At 40.5% G+C, this 22,129-nt stretch overlaps 1 protein-coding gene across 1 annotated transcript in view; it reads right to left on the bottom strand.

The window, feature by feature from the left end:
- Nucleotides 1-1,157: 1,157 nt before the first annotated feature.
- The window catches only part of LOC131944921 (protein Optix), a 38,832-nt gene continuing 17,860 nt past the window's right edge, over nt 1,158-22,129 (bottom strand). Inside the window, exon 2 of the mRNA XM_059305814.1 lies at nt 1,158-4,218. Coding sequence (XP_059161797.1) covers nt 3,417-4,218 — 802 coding nt within the window. The 3' untranslated portion in view covers nt 1,158-3,416. The remainder of the gene's footprint in view (nt 4,219-22,129) is intronic.

Genomic DNA, 22,129 nt, shown 5'->3' with positions numbered 1-22,129 from the left:
ATTGTCGTTGGCACAGTTACAAGTAGAACTAAACGAGTGCGTATTTGTACAATTCCCGAATGGCTCAACAGATCTCACACAAAAGTAACCAAGTCAAAGAATTCAATTGATGTCTGTAAAAGACTATACAGTGATGTGCTTGTGTGACACTGTGGGCAGATCTAAGCAGGAACCTCTGTCCGTGTTGTCTTTTCTTCTTCTTCTTCATGTTTAATGTGTCTATATTAGAGGAACTACACAAGATTGCAGACGGTCGTCCTCCAGATTTACAAGCTCCCAACACTATTTTTTTCTCTGAGTGAGGTGTATTGGGGCCAGAGTCTAGACTCTGCTAATATAAAGTCCAGTCTTGTAAGGCATGCTTGATGGTACCAGACAACATAGGTTGCTAAACCGAAAAAACTCGAGTTCGAACCCTCAGGCAGATGAGGCTCGTTAGCTGGGGCCAGCCACTCTTCTAGGAGAGACAACTCCAAAATCAAACAACTGATGCCTTGTAGTTTGTTCTTGGTTGGACAAAGTCTATGGTGCAAATCCAAAAAGAAAAGCAGGCTGAAATCGGAGTCAATGGCCTCAATCCTTAATTGTGTTGGAGGGGGATCCCTTCCATCACTAAAATTAAGAACGAAGAAGAAGATAGGCGAGTTTTGTAGGGATCAACCTTTAATTTTATTGACTAATTGAGTACACACTTGTCGCATCAATCTTTGGGGGGATCTTTACACCAGTGTCTTGTACTGAAATTTCTTCAAAAAGGGGTGTTGGGTTACTGGTACTTAACTAAATACACATATGCCTTGCTAATGTCAATGCTAACCCTATCTCTAACCATAACCACAACCCTAGTCCTATCATAACCCTCATTTCTATCCATAAAACAAGTCCAGATTACAATACTACTAACAACCTCCTAAAACATCTATTTTGAGAAGTGTATTATCGGACGTCGGTATCTTCAATCATCCCAAACTTTAATTTCATTTTTGTTTTTAAATTTGAGATGAATAGCTCTTCTATATCAGCAGTTGCACCAGTAACAAAGCACCATTTTAGACACCACACAAAAACCAGCATAAATAACATTAAACAGCCATAAAACAGGTGTGCTGACACACACTAAAATAAATCGCACAAAGAAAACATTGTTTTAAAGACACAAATTTAATTATTCTTAACCAATGAAAATGAAAAAAAAAATATATGTATATATTTATATAAATGTATATACTAGCGATTAATTACAAAATAATTACAATCAATCCATGTGAGGCAGGCATGAAAAAAGCTGACAAGTATCATGATAAGTGATGATAAGTGATGATAAGTGATGATAAATGTAATGACAATGATGAAACTGGAGTAAGCAATTACTATATCTTTGAGATCAACAATCTCTTAAAGGAATTTTTACTAACAATGACGTATATTTAAAAATCAAAACTATTCTAACGAAAGCCAGCAAAATCAGAGGAACATCAACAGGAAAGGAAAGTATAATCATGATTATGATAGGCTTAATCAGGTCCTGAATAATCGTGGAGAAAAAGGGGGCGGGTAAAAGTAATCGTATTTACAAGCATGTACAAATCAAACGTTTCGATACTATCACGAGGAATAAATAAATGCGTCACGATACTTTATGTCATTTGTATATACAATGTACACAACGGGAACTCTTGTACGCGATACCAAGTAATCGATATTTTATGTCCTAAATTTTCATGAAGTTTATGCCCATAAAAAAGTAGAAATGAAACTGTGACCTTAGGAGTGAACCTACTTTCTAACAGTGAAGTGAAATGCACAACATTTTGTAGCCCAATTTCATTCTGATTTATATAATGTCTAGCCTACCATTATCTAATTAGACAGAAGGCTTCAAGTAACAAAGAATCGGTTTAATTTATTTTTTACAAAAAAAAATTCAATTAAAAAAAAACTCAATTAATTATAAGTTTTTTGTTTGTTTTTACTTTCTCGTATATACGTAGTATAGAGAAAGTCTTGTAATCGTGCAAAAAAAAAAAATCGAGATTTTTACAAATCTCGACGTTTTACACCTCACTGATACGGAAAAACATAATTTTGCAATCTTGTCCGTATGTCTGTGTGTCTGTCTGTGTGTCTGTGTGTCTGTGTGTCTGTCTGTCCGTGTGTAAACACGATAACTTGAGTACCGTTACAGCTACGTTGATGAAATTTCATATATAAGTATTTTATCGAAATCGAGGATCCGTATCAACTTTTGAGCGATTTCCGATAACCGGAAGTGGTACATTTCCTACTTTGAATTTTTCAAAAGCCTATAACTTGAGTACTATTTCAGATAGATAAATGAAATTTCACATGTAAGTAAAAGATCTAATTCTCTATCTTCTGTTAAATTTTGAGTAATTTCCGTTGATTGGAAGTAGTAATTTACGCTACTTCCGATTTCTCAAAAAACTAATGTAAATTTTAAAAGTACTAATAATATTGCGCACCATTATGCGCTTTTTTATTTGGCGTTCACTTGGTGTGCAATTAATTTGTCTACGAGATTTTATTCTATTTTTAAAACTTAAAGTATTTAAAATGGATTTAAAATCATGTCTATAGCCCGAGTTCCCATCCCCTGTTATTTTATATAAGAATATTCGAGAAAGTTTAGGGGAGATCACTCCCGGTTTATTTATTATTTAAGAAACTGTGCATCAACGAATTATGGTTGTTTTTGTTTTTTTAAGTCGTTTCTAATGTCACTTTCTCCAATTTGATGAAACTAGCTCATCCCAACTCTTTCCTTTTTTGTTTGATAAAGAGAAGGATAATGTTGTAGGTGAGTATCATGCACGTCAAAAACACACGCGTGAAGTGGTTTTAATGATACTAAAAATACAAATATAGATCATCGAATAGAAAACGATTAAAAGAATAAAAAAAACAAGAAGATATGTCTGAATAATCGGCGACACTGAAACCATTCGTGAAACACCGCTGACAAAGTTTTTGCGCTGAATCTGTTTCTATAACTTGACGATCGTGTGTGAATGTTTGAAACAGTCGGAGGAAGTCAGCTCGACGGCACAGCGATATTTGCGCATCACATGATGCGCATCAACACTTTGGGAGTTTGATTCGCCGGGGACTAATCAGTTCCGCCATGTTGGTGTGTGTGAGAGGGGGGGGGGGGGGGGCTATGTTGCCGTCAGCCCGTTCCTCTGGGGTCACCGAGTTTGCTCCAAAAACTGACTTGACGGTTGAATGCAGGCATCAGAATTCCAGCCGAGGAGGTATGCCGTTAAAAAAAAACCTGACATGATTTTTTTTTCCATTCTGCACATAAAGTCTCATTTAATGTCTCAAGTACGGTCACATTAAAAGTCTTAGTTCAAGTCTGTAGGAAAATGTTTTGGTGTTTTTTACATTTTTTTTCTTCAAGAAGCCGAACCCAACACACCATTTTGCCGTGCGAAATTGCTGAGAGCTTCCGGTGAAAACGGCTCAAGCGGCTTGCCATAGTCCTGCCTGACAAAGTCTTGGGCTTTGGAGAAGTCGACTCTAAGATCACGCTGGTGAAAATCTATGGGGATGCCCCGCTCCCTGGCGTTGAAATCCCTGGCCACCGCCTCACGGTGGAGGAACTCGGCCCTGGCAGCCGCGAAGTGGGTTAGCATGTCGTGGTGGGGTGGGAACGCCGGGTGGGGGAGCTCCCGCTTGATGAACTCCGCGCCTGGGCTGCGGTCCCCGTGGGGTGAATGCTCCTGGCGGGTTAACTCGGGCCGGACCAGGGTGCGGTCGGGTGAGGTGGCGAGTTCGTGGGGCTTGAAGAGCGGGCGCGGGATTGGAGGGGTGGGCGTCGACGTCTGGCGGAGCTCGGTTTGGTGGGGTGACGACTCCCGGGCCGAGTTGGACGAGGTGGAGGACAGGATCAGCTGCGGGGGTGGGGGCGGCCTGACGATGTCGTACGAGGAGCTCCGGATGGGTTGCTGGAGGTGCGGGGGGAGGAAAGGGTTGTTGGTGATCAGGGGGTTGGGCTGGGGGGACGAGCTCCGGGACTCGGAGACGGGGTCGATGTCCTCCAGGTGGGAGGGGTCGCTGATCTCGCTGTCGAGGTCGCTGATGCAGTCGTCGTCCTCAAGGTCGTTGTCGTGGTCTCGGCGGTCGGTGTTGCTGCTGGAGGGCGACACCGTGTCCTCGCGTGACGTCATCTTGTGCGACTGGTGCTGCTGCTGCAACCTGGATGACAAGAGAAAAATAATTAGTTAATTATTTAATTTAATTATGATTTATTACAATTATTTTTTTAAATATATTGTTGGACTTTTATAATATTGCCGTAATACAAATAGGTTATCGACTAGGAAAAAAATATTTCACACAATAAAAAATGAAATCCGGGTTGGGGAGGACTTTAAATCACAACTCAGCATAATCACAGACATTGTATATGTAGTTTGTGATTTTCCAAGTTGATAACTTATTTGTATTGCGGCAATAGCTCAGAAATGCACCTGTTATTTTAAAAAACGGAAGTTGAAGGAAGGACTTAGACTATAAATAAATTGGGATTTCCATATTGAGGCGTATCAATTTCTTCTCAATTAACGCGGCAGAACTTACAGACAAAAACAGAAACACATACACAAACACACACACACACACACATCAAGACCTTCACTGGCGCTAATTATAGCTTAGTCGGTAATTAAGTTGGGGGAGGGGGGGGGGTGAAAGGAAAATTGCTCGAAATTGACGTGCCCGTGCGATGTGTTTTATTGGTGAGTGATGCTGGCGTAGCTGTTGGCTCACACAGACATACACAGACATACACATTCACACACAAATACACTTTCCTTCACACGCATACACTGATACATACGTGCACATACACACACACATGTACACACAAAAACACAAAGTCACACGCGTAGACACACTTAAAATCACTCATTCATATAGACACACTCTCATATTCACGCTCACGTACAGACACATGCACTCACAACTACACTCATAAAAACGCACTAAGACACACACTCATATATATATATATATATATATATATATATATATATATATATATATATATATATATATATATATATATATATATATATATATATATATATATACATATATATGCCCTACGCAAACACCCACCCCTCCACACACACACACACGCACAGACTGGTAACGTTACATGGATTAACCTCACACAGACACACACACACACACACACACACCCACACAGATATGAACTCCCGCACCGGGTCTAACCAGGCAATCAATGAACACATATCCAATAACGGCCAACTCGTTGTGTTGTCTGGGGGGCAACTGGGACTGGTGTATCGCAACTGCTCGAGTATCGCCCGGCGCAGATGAGATATTCGATTATTTTGCACTTCCGTTTGCGCAATTCGTGGTTATTTGTTTACAGCGCGTATTGAATTTATTTTAGACATTGGGGGATTGCTTTGCATTTGTCGCGTTGACTTGTTCTAGATAACTTTTCGGTACTGAGATGAATAGAGAAGACGGGGAAAGTGGGTGAGATGGGGGGGGGGGGGGTTACATTGGGAACTATGTAGTATATTGTTGTTAGTCCGCCGCCACTGTATTGCTTATTTCTTTGGTTAGGTCACATTAACCTTATCAGTTTATTCTTCTTCTTGTAATTGCTTCAAATGTAAGCTTAGCAGTAAATATTTTAGACATTTTATTATTTGTGACAGATTCTCAATAAAATAATATAAAATAAAATAGAAAGATAATTAATTAATACAGATTTTTAATTAAAATGGGGATTTTTACACAGAAGAGCTGTGTAGTGTTTCACAACTATTTTAAAATATAATTGACCATATATACAAAGACCATATGTACAAAGTGACGTCACTTAGTGTTATTTTTAGAGCGCATTTTTTTGGTATCAACAGACAGTTCGTTTTTTTTTTAATTTACCACTAATGGCCAGCGGAATGACCACCATTATAGCCTGAATACACTTGACCCACGTTATAAAACCTGTATTTGTTTGTATACCCACTTAAGTAGAGCTAAAAGGTCATGTGGTAGATCACATTAGCGGTCAGTGTATAAGAGACCACCCCCAGCCTAGCCACACAGCCACACGGTGTGGGTAAACACGTGGGTGTAGAGTTTATTTGGTCAAGTGGACTGAGGTCTTGACCGCTGGGCATTTTGACACACTCGAGATGTATATGTATAAAGTAAGTTTATATGGGTGTATGTATATTTGGGGACAAAACCTTCATGAGTACAGGCCCCTTAAAGACGTTTAGATTTCATTTTAATTTCAGGCGATATTTATGTTGTTATGAATAAATACAAATATCAGATTCTATAACATTATTCTCATATGAATTACCAGACCACGAATAGGTTTTAAACATACAACTTCATAATGATATTATATTTAAATATATATATGCTTATACTTTAGTTGAAAGAGATTTATTGCAACTATGCACAACTTAGAGAATGGAAGCATTTCGACGGGAATTCACGGCAAGTATTCATTACAAGAACTCAATTATTAAGAGGCGATCCACGAACAGACAAACACACGCGCGTGAAATATTCACCAGATTCACACAATCCGGGCAGTTACCGTGGGCGGGACCCATCACGTGATTCCCGTGTTTCCGGGACGGTTGGCAATCAGAGTCAAGGTCTTCTGTCAACACGGGGGTCTGATACAAGTTTTACAAAAGTGTTTCCTTGTCGGGCTTCATGGCCAAGTGAATAAACAGTCAGGGGGTAGAGGGTTGGGGTAGGGGGTGGGGGTTAGGGTAGGGGGTGGGGGTTAGGGTAGGGGGTGGGGGTTAGGGTAGGGGGTGGGGGTTAGGGTAGGGGGTGGGGGTGGGGGTGGGGGTTAGGGTAGAGGTGGGGGTTAGGGTAGGGGGTGGGGTATGGGTTAGGGTAGGGGGTGGGGGTTAGGGTAGGGGGTGGGGGATGGGTTATGGTAGGGGGTGGGGGTATGTGTGGCGGAGGGGGGTAGGGTTAGGTGGTGAGGGTAAGGGTACGGGGTGGGGGTTAGGGTAGGGGGTGGGGTATGGGTTAGGGTAGGGTAGGGGTGGGGGTTAGGCTAGTGGGTGGGGGTATGTGTGGTGGAAGTGGGTAGAGTTAGGGGGTGGGGTATGGGCTAGGGTAGGGGGTGGGGGTATGGGTGCTGCTTTTTCAGCCGCAGCACCCCAGGTCATTCTTTCTTGTATCCAACAGAATCTATTAATAGAAATCAACCCTAGCCGTAGCCCAGTATCTAAACATGCAAGTGAACAAATACTAAAGCGGGTTTTTCTACCCCAACCATAATCCCGGACTATCTCTAACCCCAGACTTATTACTGGCTCGAATCCTGGGTATCTAAAAACCAAACTTTGACCCCAACTTCATAATGTAAACCCAACCCTGACTATGAATTACCTAAATCCCAATCCTGATTCTACTAGCAGCTAAACCCGCACCCAACACCATTACAAAACAGTATTGTCTTGAAGTTGTTTTCATAAGAAACAAAACAGACAATAAACATTTTTTTCCCTCTAAATTTAATGAAAACGTTGTTTTTAAAAATCGATTTTTCTCCCCATGATCAAACGATGTGGTATTGTTTGTTATTGGTTAAAAAAATTTACACAGAATGTACTGAATTTTTAAAAAAATCGATACCATTTTTTTGTTTTCAATAATCCCACCCTTTACACTGAAAACTGTTCGAAACGCATTGGCTTAGGGACAAAAGCGCGATTTCCGGTATAATGGCCGCCGCACGAGTTCGTCACTTCCGCTAACTAAATCACGCAATCGGGAAAATCCATCTATTGACATTCGAAGCACGAGCGAAAAACAAGAGGCAAGCGAGGGGGGAAAACAGCATGGCCCCGGGTTTCGTTTCCACAGCAGCGTCGCGCAGGGGGTGAGGTTGTTGCCAGCAAACAGGCGCAGGGAGTGCTGATCTGGGAGTCGTCGTCATTAACTGGGGAACTAATTAGGAGACGTGTGTGTACGAGAGAGTGGACGGAGGGGGAAGGGGGAGAGAAAAAAACAAGTTTAGGTTAGACTGAAGAAAGGGTTTGTGTTTTGTGTCCTCTTTACCCCCTTCTCCCCCACCCCCCTTACAAATATTTTACTAGCCAGACCCCCGGGCTATGTCCACCTAACGTGCGGCGGTATAGGCTAAACATGTTGTTATCGATCCTGTAAAAAAAATACCCAACTTCTGGTCTTTCCGATTATCTCCCTTTATTCCTTTTTAAATTGAATGCTAGCATTGAATACAACCAAGGGAATTAAGCTGAGAAAATGTCTTTTTTTTTTTAAATATTTTAATATTAAAATTAAATGAAAAAAAAAAGTCCCATCTAAGCCGCAGTATCGCCTATAATTTTCTACATGCGCTAGGAACGTTTAAACTCCGGTAAAAGAAAGAAAGGAGTTTAGTAATGCTATTACTTTCTGATTTGGTAGCGCTGCCTCCGTTTTCAATGGTTGCCATGGTGATGTAACATTTTTTATCGGGCTTGAAGTTATCCTATTAAATTAGGCGGCGGAAATTGAAATCGTTCGGGCGGGTGTTAACGGGCTGGCGTTAAGGAATGGTGCTGGTTATCTGTTGTTAGCTTTGGATTAAGGTTTGGACTAACTGGTGTTAAATGGGGCGTGTGATCAACTGCGATGTGTGTATGTGTGTGTTTGTGTATATACTACTGGTGTGTTTGTATGTGCAGTAGCTTATCTGTACGTGCATGTGTGCTTGCTTTCTTCAAGGACTGTGCGTTTGTATGTGGATGTGTGTGCTTTTGTATGTATCTGTGTGAGCATGTTTTCGTGAAGGAGTGTGTGTTTGTGTGTGGATGTTTTTCTATGTATCTGTGTGTGCGTGCGTGTTTTCTTAAGAGAATATGTCTTTGTGTGTGGATGTGTGTGTTTGTATATGTATCTGTGTGTGCGTGTGTGCATGTTTTAGTGAGGAAGTGTGTGCTAGCGTGTGGATATGTGTCAAGAACGTTTCAATCAGTTCAGTTTCTAGTTATATTTACTGTCACAGGTGTTTTATAAATGATACATTTAATCGCTCAATGCTTCTCTTCGTCCAACCCTGCCGCTACTTTACTGTACGAATTACGGTGCGAATCACTTCAACTCCTCAACCGAAACAAAGGTTTACAATTATAAATAGATCTATTCTAGAGAATAAACAGATGTATGTAACCGTACACCCCAAGACATAAATGTATTATATCAGCGGAATGGAGACCTAAGGTCCACTTTCCGTGTAGGTTTAGTGTTCCCTATTCCGTTCACGCCAACAGTGTATTAATCTCCGATTTGGCTGGGGGCCGTGTGTGTGTATGTAGGAGTGTTCTGATACACTGCCGGCATTCAACCGGAATCATAACGTTATTTGAACAGGGGCTTCTCTTCGGCGCACTCGCTAGATCGGGCACGGGCGTACAATACCCTATTCGATTTGACGCTTGGGCGAGTCTGAAAGCCCCGTGTTTCGTCACCGGGCGATTATCGTCCCCTGACAAACTGCCGGGGCGGGGGCGAGATTGGGTGACATTAGATGGGACCCAGGGGCCCCTGGGGTCAGAGGTTCTGGTGCTACTCCGGTCTGGGGGTTGTTTCGCGAGGTCACGTGGTGGGGGTGTAGGTATGGCTTGCATGTCATGTACGGTCTTGTCGTTTGGTTGGAGACGTTGTTGGTTAAGGTTGAAGGCACGGTCTTGTCGTTTGGTTGGAGACGTTGTTGGTTAAGGTTGAAGACACGGTCTTGTCGTTTGGTTGGAGACGTTGTTGGTTAAGGTTGAAGATACGGTCTTGTCGTTTGGTTGGAGACGTTGTTGGTTAAGGTTGAAGACACGGTCTTGTCGTTTGGTTGGAGACGTTGTTGGTTAAGGTTGAAGACACGGTCTTGTCGTTTGGTTGGAGACGTTGTTGGTTAAGGTTGAAGATACGGTCTTGTCGTTTGGTTGGAGACGTTGTTGGTTAAGGTTGAAGACACGGTCTTGTCATTTGATTGGAGACGTTGTTGGTTAAGGTTGAAGACACGGTCTTGTCGTTTGGTTGGAGACGTTGTTATTTAAGGTTGAAGACACGGTCTTGTCGTTTGATTGGAGACGTTGTTGGTTAAGGTTGAATACACGGTCTTGTCATTTGAGACGTTGTTGGTTAAGGTTGAAGACACGGTCTTGTCGTTTGGTTGGAGACGTTGTTTGTTAAGGTTGAAGACACGGTCTTGTCGTTTGGTTGGAGACGTTGTTATTTAAGGTTGAAGACACGGTCTTGTCGTTTGATTGGAGACGTTGTTGGTTAAGGTTGAAGATACGGTCTTGTCGTTTGGTTGGAGACGTTGTTATTTAAGGTTGAAGACACGGTCTTGTCATTTGATTGGAGACGTTGTCGGTTAAGGTTGAAGACACACACAAGACTTGAGACAAGCTGAAGATCAACATGTGTTTTTTCAACAGTGTAAGACACAACTTGAGACAGGCTAACGATCAACACGTATTTCAACAGTGCAGAACAGGTTGGGAAAGACTCTGATTCGCCTTTCTGCACTTGTTTGACTCCGTGTAGTTATTTTTAAATTAAAAAGAATTTTTTTGAAAGACTATTGATTAATGGCAATACTAATAGTTTAGTTATTACTAGAACTGATCGCACTTGTTAATGTAACACGGTATTATTTCGTAAATGTACCAATAGTCACTAATCATTTTGGTGTCGCATTATTAACTTAAGGCTAAGGGGTGTCATTTTAAAAAAACAAAAAAGCAACTTGAAAGAGTCCAGATCCGAGTACGACTGACGAAGATTTTCTACAACTTAAGACGAACTCTATCTGAGCGCTTCCATCTTCTATGTCTCCCTGATACATGTCGATATCCCCCCCCCCCTCTTCCAGATTTCCCCAACTTGACATACCCACTAATGGAGTCTCGCCCAATAGCCGTCTGCTAATGTGGCGGGGGAAGTAGAGCGACCGGCTTCCAAACCCGCGAGCTGATTTCTGCCAGACGATTTTCAGCCGGCACTCAAGTAGCTCACGAGATTAGTGATCGCCCTTGGTGCCGGAGTTACCTCCCCCAGCGACTTCGCCCTAGTTGTTTGTGGAACGTTCTAGAAAAGTTTACCGTTTTTGTTTATTTTCTGGAGCTTACAGCAAAGTGAGTTGAACTCGGCTAGATTTGGGTTGGAAGGTTCACCAAAATAAATTTTTAAAACTTCACAAGGTAGAAAATTATAAATTCTCGAATATTCACTTCAGTGTTGGGTCGGGTGATTAAGATTTTTAAAAAAGAACGCATTATCAAACTCTAACAATCGCATAGGTCCTCAGGCGCCAACTCTTCCAGATACACACACAACCCCTTAACGATTGACCTGGTATTTGATGGTATCCACTGTGGCTAATTATTTATAGCGTATTTATTTACTATATGACTGCAAAGGCGTATATCATCTATTCCGGGTCCCCTGAATGGAGTATAAGGCTTAAGAAGGCTTCATAAAGTCTAGATTTCAACATAGCTTGCCTAGGTAAGTGTTCCGCTTGCCTCCTGAATTAGCTGGCAAATGCAGATATTTTGCGACACAATCAACATTTTAAAACTAAGAACTTCAGGCAGTTGGAGCAACAGGATCGGTACCAGAGTCTTGCTGAGGCTTTTTGATTGGACGAGCCCGAACCGGAAGAGGAAAAGGCCAGTCAGTCGAGTGACTCCGAGTTAAATGCCCCTGACAATTGGATGATGATTTGGGTGATATTTTAAAATAATCACCTCCAGTTTCAACGTGTTTCTCGCCTCACCCGCTTCTCCGTCTCCGGAGCTGTTTTAAGGTTGTCGCCGACGTCACATCCGGTCACATGACACGTTTCTAATAGCCGACGTACAACGGTAGCCGTGGCACGAAAAATAAAAATGAAATGTAATAGAAACGAAAAGATTCTAAAAAAATTATTTTGGCATTTGACACCCTAGTAGCTGCCCGGCGACCAATACTGTTTGAGGCTAATCGGAGACCACGCTCAGGCAACCTGGCAAATGTCACATCAACGTGGCATTATCTACTGTCAGTAGAATGTCACATTGGTGTAGTGTAATATATGGTATTTAGATACGTTACTAATTGCATCTATTACTGCTACTTAAAAAAGGTGTATAGGCTCATATATATATATATATATATATATATATATATATATATATATATATATATATATATATATATATATATATATATATATATATATATAAGGCTTAAAATATGGATATGATAAGTTAAGTTATGGATGAGACATTTATTCAACAAGAAGCAAAGTGACTAAAGAGGGGCCATGAATAAACAGAGAAAGGTCAAGGGCGAGCCTAAAGGTAGTGTTTAGCTTCCGGGTAAAACAATCATGAAAGAGAGGCTAGCGGCCCTAAGTGCCCCGTGACTCGGGGTAGAGTGGGGTGTGAGAGAAGTACGTCATCGTTTTTTGTGTTGGTTAAAACGTCACGGGGGCCGTTGACATCACATCTGGGTATAGTCTGAAGGGGAATCGCGCCGGCTGCCGGCTGTAGAAGATACTATTAAATATCCGGCTTTATTTTCGGCCGAGTGAGGACACGTTTAGAGCGCTTTACCGGGGATGGGGGAAAAGGTTTTTCGGGGTCAAGAATCTCGAAAACAAATACACGCGTCTAGACGTTTTTAAGTTGGATTGAATAGAACGGTGGGGCTGGGGGTTAATGTTGTAGGATTGGTAGGCAAATAGTTGTAAGTGTGAGGAGATAGTTCTTTACTCAAAATGTTTTGCGTTTTTTTTTTTTATCTTAAGACAAAACTGATCTAATCGCAAAGTAGAGCGATTAATTTGGTGACAACTTTTTACTATAAAATAATGGAATTTTAAACAATCAACATTCCAATTTATAATTTAAAACATAATTATAAATAATAATAATATATAATTAGTAATGCTAACTAATATATGCGCACACGAAATAGATTTTGTGTTATAAATGTGTATATTATATGTGGTTTTTTTATTATTATCACAGCTTTCACTGTGCATATGTTTAAAAAATATAGATTTTTAAAACACAGTGTAAGAATTTCGTAAGCTCATATTCTTACATCGATTTCAACACAGATTTCCTAGTCAGAAAAACACACACCGTCTGACCGTACAAATATGTCGTAAATACTTTGTCCTCAATGACCCGCGCTTCGTTCAATAAAAAATAAATAAAACCGCTGTCTTAACCACATATTTGGTCCGTCGACAAAAGACCAACGGATGCTTTTAATGACATATTTTGTACATCTCCCCCAGCTATTGAGAGGACAGCCGCTGAGGGTGATAGCTTTACATTTGCGTTTCATCCGTCACGCTGCGCCGGCCATGAGTGGCGGTGTTCCCGTGGCTCATATGCGCACGGACCCCAAGCTGACGTCGACTAGAATAGCAACAGGCACCGCGAGTCAATACCGGTTCTTTCACCTTCAAGACCACTCCAAAACCTAGTAAACTGTTCATTTTTTTTTCAACAGATACATTTTTAAAAAAAAAAATTTCAACGGATACCTTTTTTTTTCATTTATTTCATTGTCAACTCGCCGTTAAAATTATTTTTTTGATTCATCACTTCAGGGATGGCAAGTCATGGTGTCATTTTTGTTTTATTCTTGTGTCATGGTATGGTGGGTGAGGCCATCTTTTGATGGGGAGTTTAAAAATGTATCTGTTGATAGTTAGGATAAAGTGTTATCTAGTGCGCAAGTGACACATCCTGATGTTGTGACGTGGCTGAACTTTGAGAGGCGTTATGGGGCATTTAAGGGCATTCGGGGCCGATATGTCAACTATTTCTGCATGGTCTAAAAGTTACACGTATGCACAAATGAAGATTTTATATATGGTACATACATAAACATAGTTTACATATTTATAACATATGTATATCTATCTATATCTATCTATATAATATATATCTGTGTGTATAATTCATCACAATGTATTATAAATGTATTCATGTATGTATATAAATAGCTGAATATATATATATATATATATATATATATATATATATATATATATATATATATATATATATATATATATATATATATATAAAACTCTGATGTTTGACAGAGTCATGTTTGTTCTGTTCTGACATGCATCCTGCGGTGCCGCCTACAAACGATTTTTTTTTCGCACAATTGCAGATCGTTGGGATGCATCCTAATTGTTACCGCTCGTCTCACGTGAAGTTATGAGGTGGGGGGGGGGAGTGAAAGGAAAAAAAGGGACAAAAAGTCCCTGTGCCACAATTCAAGAAGTCAAGAAGAAGCTAATGTTTCGACGAGGAGGAGTGTGGTTACATCTATTGTCGTATCTCCGACTGCCCTGGTCGACGAGAATCCTTGATTTCAGGCCTGCCATCACTCGGGGTTAGCCTATGAAAGCCCTTGATCCCAACTTCCCAAGACTCGAAGGCGCCTCAACCCCCAGTGTGTATTTTCCCCCCTCTCCCTTCAATGTGTTGTCGTCCCCCCCCTTTGGACGTCTTAAGCGGAAGCTACAAAGAGATATTGAGGTCTATACCGCCGAGTTAAGGACGAACGTGTGTTAATTATCCGCCACTTGTGCGCGCAGGGGGCCACCGCTCCACTATTATGCAATCCGCTCCTGTCGAACGATCGCTTTGTCAGGCCATTCTGGTGTCATCGTCAGGACTAAACGTCTCTCCTCAATGGGCCGGATTGTTGGAAGACCTAACCCCGTATGCCAGAGTCATAGCCTGCTAATGTACAGGGTGATTCAGTTTAGGTTTTTGTATTTTTTTAAATACTAAGTCTATATTCGTGTAGGGTATTGTGGTGAAGGATCCAGCGTTTAGCTCTTCGGCGGAGATTTCTAGACGGTTCACGTACGATTCTTAACTTGAGCTGATATACTGAGCTGAGCTGAAGAACCCTTGATTAAGATTAGGATCATAATTGTGATGTTAAAGGGAGAAGACTAGGAATTTGTAGATAGGCAGGATAAACCTGGTAGTTGGCGAGCATTAATATTAAATTAACATTTTTTCCCGAGCATTGTTTAAGGAAACAATGGTTGTGTTCTAAAAAGCCATACACGATGTGGTGTAGTTTTGTTGTTGTGTCGCAGGCAATTATTTGTTGCTAGAAAGTTAACATTTGATGACGTGGGATTTATTTTTATTTATTTTCTTTTGTTCAGTTTTTTTTTGTTAAAAATAAATGCATTTATTGTTCAATATTATGAATGAATGTATTGATTTTTTTTTAAAGTGTCTAGACGTGTTGTGTATTGATTTTTTGGGCAAAACAAAAAAAAAACGTAATTTGTTTTGCAGGATAAAAATAATATGTAAACTTTTTCCCATTTTTTCTCATTACTTTTTTTTTGCCTACATGTACTTGACCTGCAAGAATTTAATTTTACATACTTGTCCCTAATATGTGATTTCAAATATTCTGTTACTAAATGATTTTTTTTTTCCAAATTAAACAAAATTTACATAAGATACACAAGTATTGTTGTTAAAAGAAAAGAAAATCGAATTAAACCTCTTCCCTTGCAAAGCTCCTAACAATGTTATCGAAAACAGGTCATGTATGCTGTAAAAAATGCGATAATTAGTTTCTGCTACAAGATCTCCTGTCGGATAATTATTCTCTGAGCTCTCATCGGCGGTGTGCGCGAACCTACTTCAACCTATCGTTTTCAACTATCGCCTTGAGTAGGGGGTAATTAAAATAATCTTTTATTATTTCCGCCTCTGCTCTGCTCTTGTGCGGACCGTGGCGATTCGTTGGGAATACGGCGGGCAATAGATGTAATCGGATGAGGCTTAGGGGGTTGTGTGGAGTGCAGGGTGTGTGTGTGTGGGTACATGGGTGGGATGTGTGAGTGTAGATAGGACGTGTGTGTGAGTGTAGATGATGCGTGTGTGTGTAGATGGGATGTGTTTGTGGATACCCGGATGGGGTGTGTTTGTGGATACCCGGATGGGGTGTGTGTGTGTGTAGATCGGACGTGTTTGTGCGTGTATATGGGTTGTGTGTGTGGATACATGGGAGGGGTGTGTGCGTGTAGATCGGACGTGTGTGTGCGTGTAGATGATGCGTGTGTGTGAGTGTACATGGTGCGTGTGTGTAGATGGGATGTGTGTGTGTGTGCGTGTAAATGAAATGTGTGTGTGAGTGTAAATGGCAATGGATAGAGTGTACCTGGCTAAGAGCGCTAAATGACTGGAGTCAGAGCGTCAAAAATAGTTGTAGCAGTTGACAGAGTCAGAGTCTCCATAATTTGTAGTAGTGTTGGTGATTTTCAGATATGTGAAGTAGTCGATATTAAAGGGGTCTAAAAAAAAGTGTCAGTCTATAACTGGAGTCAGGGATTCATGATAATTTATAGCACTTTTAAAAGATTCAGCGAATTTCAGAAATATAAATCTTAGTCTCAATTAATGTGTGGAATTATTTTTCAAACACACACACACACATTATATATAAAGAGAGAGAGAGAGAGAGCGAGAGAGAGAGAGATTGAGAGAGAGAAGGATACACGATTTTCTTATTTAATTTTTTTTTTTTATTTGTCAAGCATATGTAGATCATTTTTTTAAAAACCTAGTAAATATTAGAAACGGAGCTATTGTACTGATATGTTTGTCAAGGATCTTGTACATTTTTTGAAAGCTTGGACAATGAACCAGATGCCGCAGTGCTCGGGATGGAGAGAATGGAATAAAGGAGATTAGCGCCGGCCGAGAGTTTACATACTCGCCAGATTTTCGCTCAGCTAAGCAGAAAGTTAAAGGTATGTGCTGTAGGTTCGACCGATGATCCGCCGTCAATTTTTTTTTTCTTTCTGGGCGAACGTAGGCTGTGGATTACACGAGCTGTGGATTACTCCCGCGTCACAGATTGTGGATTACATGCGTGGTTTTGGGTGGATAAGATCCATGTTTACTTGTGGATTAAGTTGCAGTTAGCTAACATGTTGGTTTTTTTTTCCTCTCTTAGCTTTGCTGTAGGTTGTCAACCAGTTTTTAGATATGTAATTTATCTACTTGCTCGCGTAACGAAGATAACTGGATAATTCAGTGGAATTTTCTAGAATTTTCTAGAAATCCACACCTTTATTAATTGCCATCTTCTCTCAGCCCCAACGCTGTCCATTCCTCAACTTTCAAATATTTTTTTTTTCATTCTCTCTTTTTGCCTGTGTGGTATTTCGTCCTAATAACACGCTCTTGAATAGCTCAATTTATACGCCAGATTATCTTTTACAAATGTAAACAAAGAACACCTGCTTACTTCCCCTTACCCGCAATTACCTGCCCTTGCCCGGGTGATAGAAAAACGAACCAAAAACATGACGAATTCGCCCGCCTAGCTTGCCAATGCATTGAGATGTATATTACTAGAACTACCCACCCATGTTGTATATGGCGTTGGGAGAATGGGGGGGGGGGATAGATCATTCTGAAGTTGTTCGTTCTGTTGACGAACATGATCTTAGGCGTGAAAAAAATATTTGCACGCACCTGTAAAGAATAGGCACCATCGCAAGGCAAAAACCGTTTATTTTAAATGAAAATATGAGCGTAGAGGGGGTGGGGGTAAGTTCAGAAAGCGCATGCATTACGTCCTGTGTGTGTGATCCTTCGGCGCGCTTTCGCTGATCTTTCGGGGATTTTTAAATTTTTTAACAATTTTTTTTTTTATGAGGTGGGGGCGATGTTCATTTTTTTTTCTGTGTGCCACTTAAGTGTTAGTTCTAATCATGTCGTGCTTTGTTTCGTTTTCTTGCCCTTCTTGGTTTTTAATTGCATTTTTTTTTTGCCGTTTGGTTCATCGTTTGTGTCATTGTGTTTTAGAATATATTCTTTACTTTATACTGTAATACGTCGAAACCAGTTTTTCCTGTGATAGTTTTGATAAATATTTATATATTGATACAGGAGCATATGCAGTTCATCTTAAATTGTGTCTTTGTTGAGAAATTATTGGGTGGGTGGGTGGTGGGGTCGGGAAATTGGGTGGGTGGTGGGGTCGGGCTATTGGGTGGGTTGTGGGGTCAGGCTATATTGGTGGTGGGGTCGGGTCAAGGAGTAGACAAACTATCACGTGATGCCCATCCACCTGTATGTATTGACTTGACGGTTTGGTAGCCAGGTGACCTCCCCACCCCCCGTGTGGGTTTAAGGCCCGTCCCACGGGAAGGAATAACATCGTCATATTCGTGAGTTAAACACCATACCGGAAGCTGTAAGGCGGCCATGTAATGGACCATATGAAGGGATAAATCTACAGTCGCCTCGGTTTTATTTTTGTTTGTTTTTTTATTGGGAGGGGAGGGGTCGCACGGTTATCACGTGACTTATGCTGTGGGTCCCGTGTTGACCTAAGTGTTAAGAATTACGGTGTTTTAAGAAAACTGTACCCGGCAGTAAAGTCTCGGATTAAGTAGATGGATCGCTGGCAATTTCTACACGAGACTAGCTGGAGTGGGTGGGCATTGCAGGCTGTGTTCAAATCTTTGGCAAGCGAGTCTCGTTTTGTTTTTATTGGCCCGGGGGTTTAAATAGCAGGACACCCACACGGGTCGACGGTGGGGTCTGGTCCCGGGGTGTAAGGACCTGTAAATGGTTGGGAGGGGGGTGTACATTGTGAGTTGTATTAAGTCTTCTCCTCAGAAGTGAAGATGCCATTTTTAACATATTTAAAAACAAATCTCGTAGCCGCGTGTTGAAGCGAGATTCTGAATCTTTATGGCGTACAAACTTCCCCAATTCCGATCCACGGCCCAGTTGCAACGTAGATATAGTTCAAAGTTTTTGTCGTTTTTTTTTTTTTTTTTTTTTTTTTTTTTTAATGAAGTCATCCATACCGATAATCTGTCAAAGACAATTGCCTAGTAATTTACTTTTGAAAATTTAAACCGATCACTGGACGTATGATTTTGCTTTACAATTTACAAAGCTGCTATTAAATACACGAAACTTCCAAAATTCAATTACAGTTAATTAGAACTAATTTTCTACTTTGCTTTGAACTAGTAATTATTTATCGAGAACAAAAACGAGGTACATGTCATTTTTGTTTTTCTTACAAGTACTATCTTTTATTAACCAACCAGCGACTGAGAAACATAAAGAGGCCAACAAATTGAACACAACAACAAAAAACAATATCAGAAGACCCGCCTCGGCCTTATTTTCAAGTCATTGGATAAAAAAATGTCTTCGCTAAGGCAACGAAGAGCTACTTCAAAAAACTTCTTGCGCAAGTAATCGTGACGTCACGTCACCATTCCGACTCGCGAAAGCATTTTTGATTGGCTGACATTTTGGCTCCTTGAAGCTCCTCTCCCGCATGAAAGCTTGGGAGAAAAAAAACCTTCGGGGGAAGGGTGGGGGTGTGGGAGGTGAAATCGCCGGAAGTGGGAAAGAAATTTTCGAAATGCTGCCATTGTAACGCGAATTGAACCAACAATGGTAGCGCGGTCGTTCATTATTCAGACAACTCATGGACCAGCGCGTGAAATCTCAGGAGGACCACGTCACTAAAACACTCATCAATTGCTAATCGCGCGTACCAGTGGCGGGCTACCCCTCCGTTTGATTTATTTATGACATGCTTTCTACCCAGAATTCATTTTCCCCCTTCATACCTAAGTCGGTAATAGTCGGGAGAGAAGTTTAAAAAAAAAAAAAGATGAACGCCATTCATTATACAGTAGCGGTACTTATTGTAGAATTAATCAAAACGCCAGTCTCGTCTGCGCCGCTGATTCTTGTGTTCGCCAATTAGTGGACCCCGGACAAGCAAAACCTCAGACGGATTAATTCGATGTACAGATTGAGCAGACGAGGAACCAGCGCCATCTTGATCCGCTTGCAGACGTAGCGCCCAGATTCCTAAATGTTTTTTTTTCTTCCTTAAAGATTTTTGAATAAGTCGGAAATTTAGCTTGCATAAGGAATTGCGGCCGTTGTTCGGAACTATTAGATATATTGATGTGAGTATTTCAATGAGGGTTATAGTGAAGATCACCGGTGGGATTAGGCAGCCGGGCATTACTTTACTAGACAAGACTAGACTGGTATTGGAAATGGATGCAGTCCATGAGACGGAAATAGCTAAGAGCCTTATGGGAGACAACTAATGAAAACCCAAGATGGGCGGTAATTCACTTCGGATGGGCATTAAATATGGATATACCTGGGAGCGACGGAAGAAGTCACCAAATGTCTTCAAATTTTCTGAAGGATGTCTTCAAGTGTCTGACAAAAGACCTTTTTTTTTGTTCGTGTCTGTCTTTAATTTGGGAACTCTCGTGACGATTTTTTTCCACAGTAGGATTTAAAGAAGGAAGATTGAAGATTAGTAGTAGCAAATCGCTGGCTTCCTCCCTAGGTAGTTTCTGCCTTCTAGACTATGCTACTTTTATAGAATTGTATAATGTGGAAGAAGCTTATTCAAACTAGAGGCTAAACACTGTAATTATTTTAGCATTTTTTAAAATTAATTTTATAATATAGGCTGTATTATTCTTTATTAAAGTAGGTCAAAACATTATTATAATAACCAATATTTTTGTAAAATATCAACATCATTCAATGTTTTAAATTCACACAAAAAATTAAATTATTCTTTGATTTTAAGTATCTGTTCATTAAAAAGTTGATACTATAGAATTATTTTACTAACTTAATTTTTCAGTTTAGATTAAATGTATTTGATAAATTGAAAAACTTGTCGCTCTGAACATTTTAATCAAAATCCAGGTTCAGTACCAAGTAAATGGGTACAGCTATAAATACAAAATACAATTAACTAATGCAAGCTTTTGTCTTTTGCTAATCTTAAACCAACAACAGCACCTGGTTGTGTTTGATTAATGAATTAATCATTATTTAATCAATTATATTTATTCTTAACTAACTGCTGATTGTAACTGCTGATATTGGGGGAACTAGATGTGGATATTTAATCCTTTTAACAAAAACTGCGGGCGATAAATTGTCTTTCAATTTGATCAGATTTCTCTTTTTTTTTTTTTGCCAAAAAAAAAATCCAATAAAAATGATCAAAACGATGCTTTAAAACAAAGGGCGGCTACTCTAATCATTGGATAAAAAAAGATTATGGTTAATAATCTCCGGTGAGCTAGAGGGTCAAACGTATTGTGTTGAGTCCATTGCCGCATCAATTAGTCCAGGTTTTTTCATTAGAATACAATTCGTGAGCGGCCCCGTTTTGTGAGTACCTGCGAGGGGTGATGAAAAATGAACTGTCGCCCTTTGTCAGAGAGATGTATATTTTATCAAGTCGTTACTGTCCTTAATTGGAATTAATTTAGTTAATGCTGATTGAAAGGTGAGAGATGCAATGCTCACATCACAGGTACCTGGATAAAAAAAATGTTTGGTATTCGTGTTGTAGTAATCAAGGCACGGTCATCGTATATGGGTGGTGTTGTGTTGTGTTTTTATTTTATTGTTGCTTTTTTTTTTGCCAATGGGGTATTAACAAATGACGTGATTGTTGTGTTAATTTAAGCTCAACTATCAAACATATGGTCCGATAATTAAACCTGGTCCACCATTTAGTGCTCATCTTAAATTTAAACCCTACAACCGCCATTTTTATTTTATTTTATTTTATTTTTTACCCTTTTTGAGGTGGGGGTGTGGGGGGATGAAGTGTGAGGTGGCTTTTTGTTATATGAGTTGGGATTGTATTCTGTGGGGTGGGTGTCATGATTGTGAGAGGTGGGGGTGTATTGTGTAAATGGGTGTTGTATTGTGTGAGGTGGGGTTATATTAGGTGGGGTCGGGGTTGTATTGTGTGGGGTCGGGGTTGTATTGTGTGTGGTGGGAGTCATGACTGCTTGTTGAAATGTGAGCAAATGTGTGGCAAAAAAAGTGAGACGTGTATGAGTACCTTTCTGACACAAAAATTAGATGCCGCTAGAAACTTGCCACTCTGGAACATTAAACGCAGGCTTGGCTTGTGCCACACGCAGTAATTGGACTTTGGACCATACGAACACCAGAGGAGCGGCTAGCCCATGTTGGCCCTTTGT

Source organism: Physella acuta, unplaced genomic scaffold, assembly GCF_028476545.2.
Source record: "Physella acuta isolate Inbredline_101_S28 unplaced genomic scaffold, ASM2847654v3 ptg000515l, whole genome shotgun sequence".
Lineage (NCBI taxonomy): Eukaryota > Metazoa > Mollusca > Gastropoda > Physidae > Physella > Physella acuta.
The sequence above is the reverse complement of the archived record's forward strand: the minus strand, read 5'-3'. Positions and strand labels throughout refer to the sequence as shown.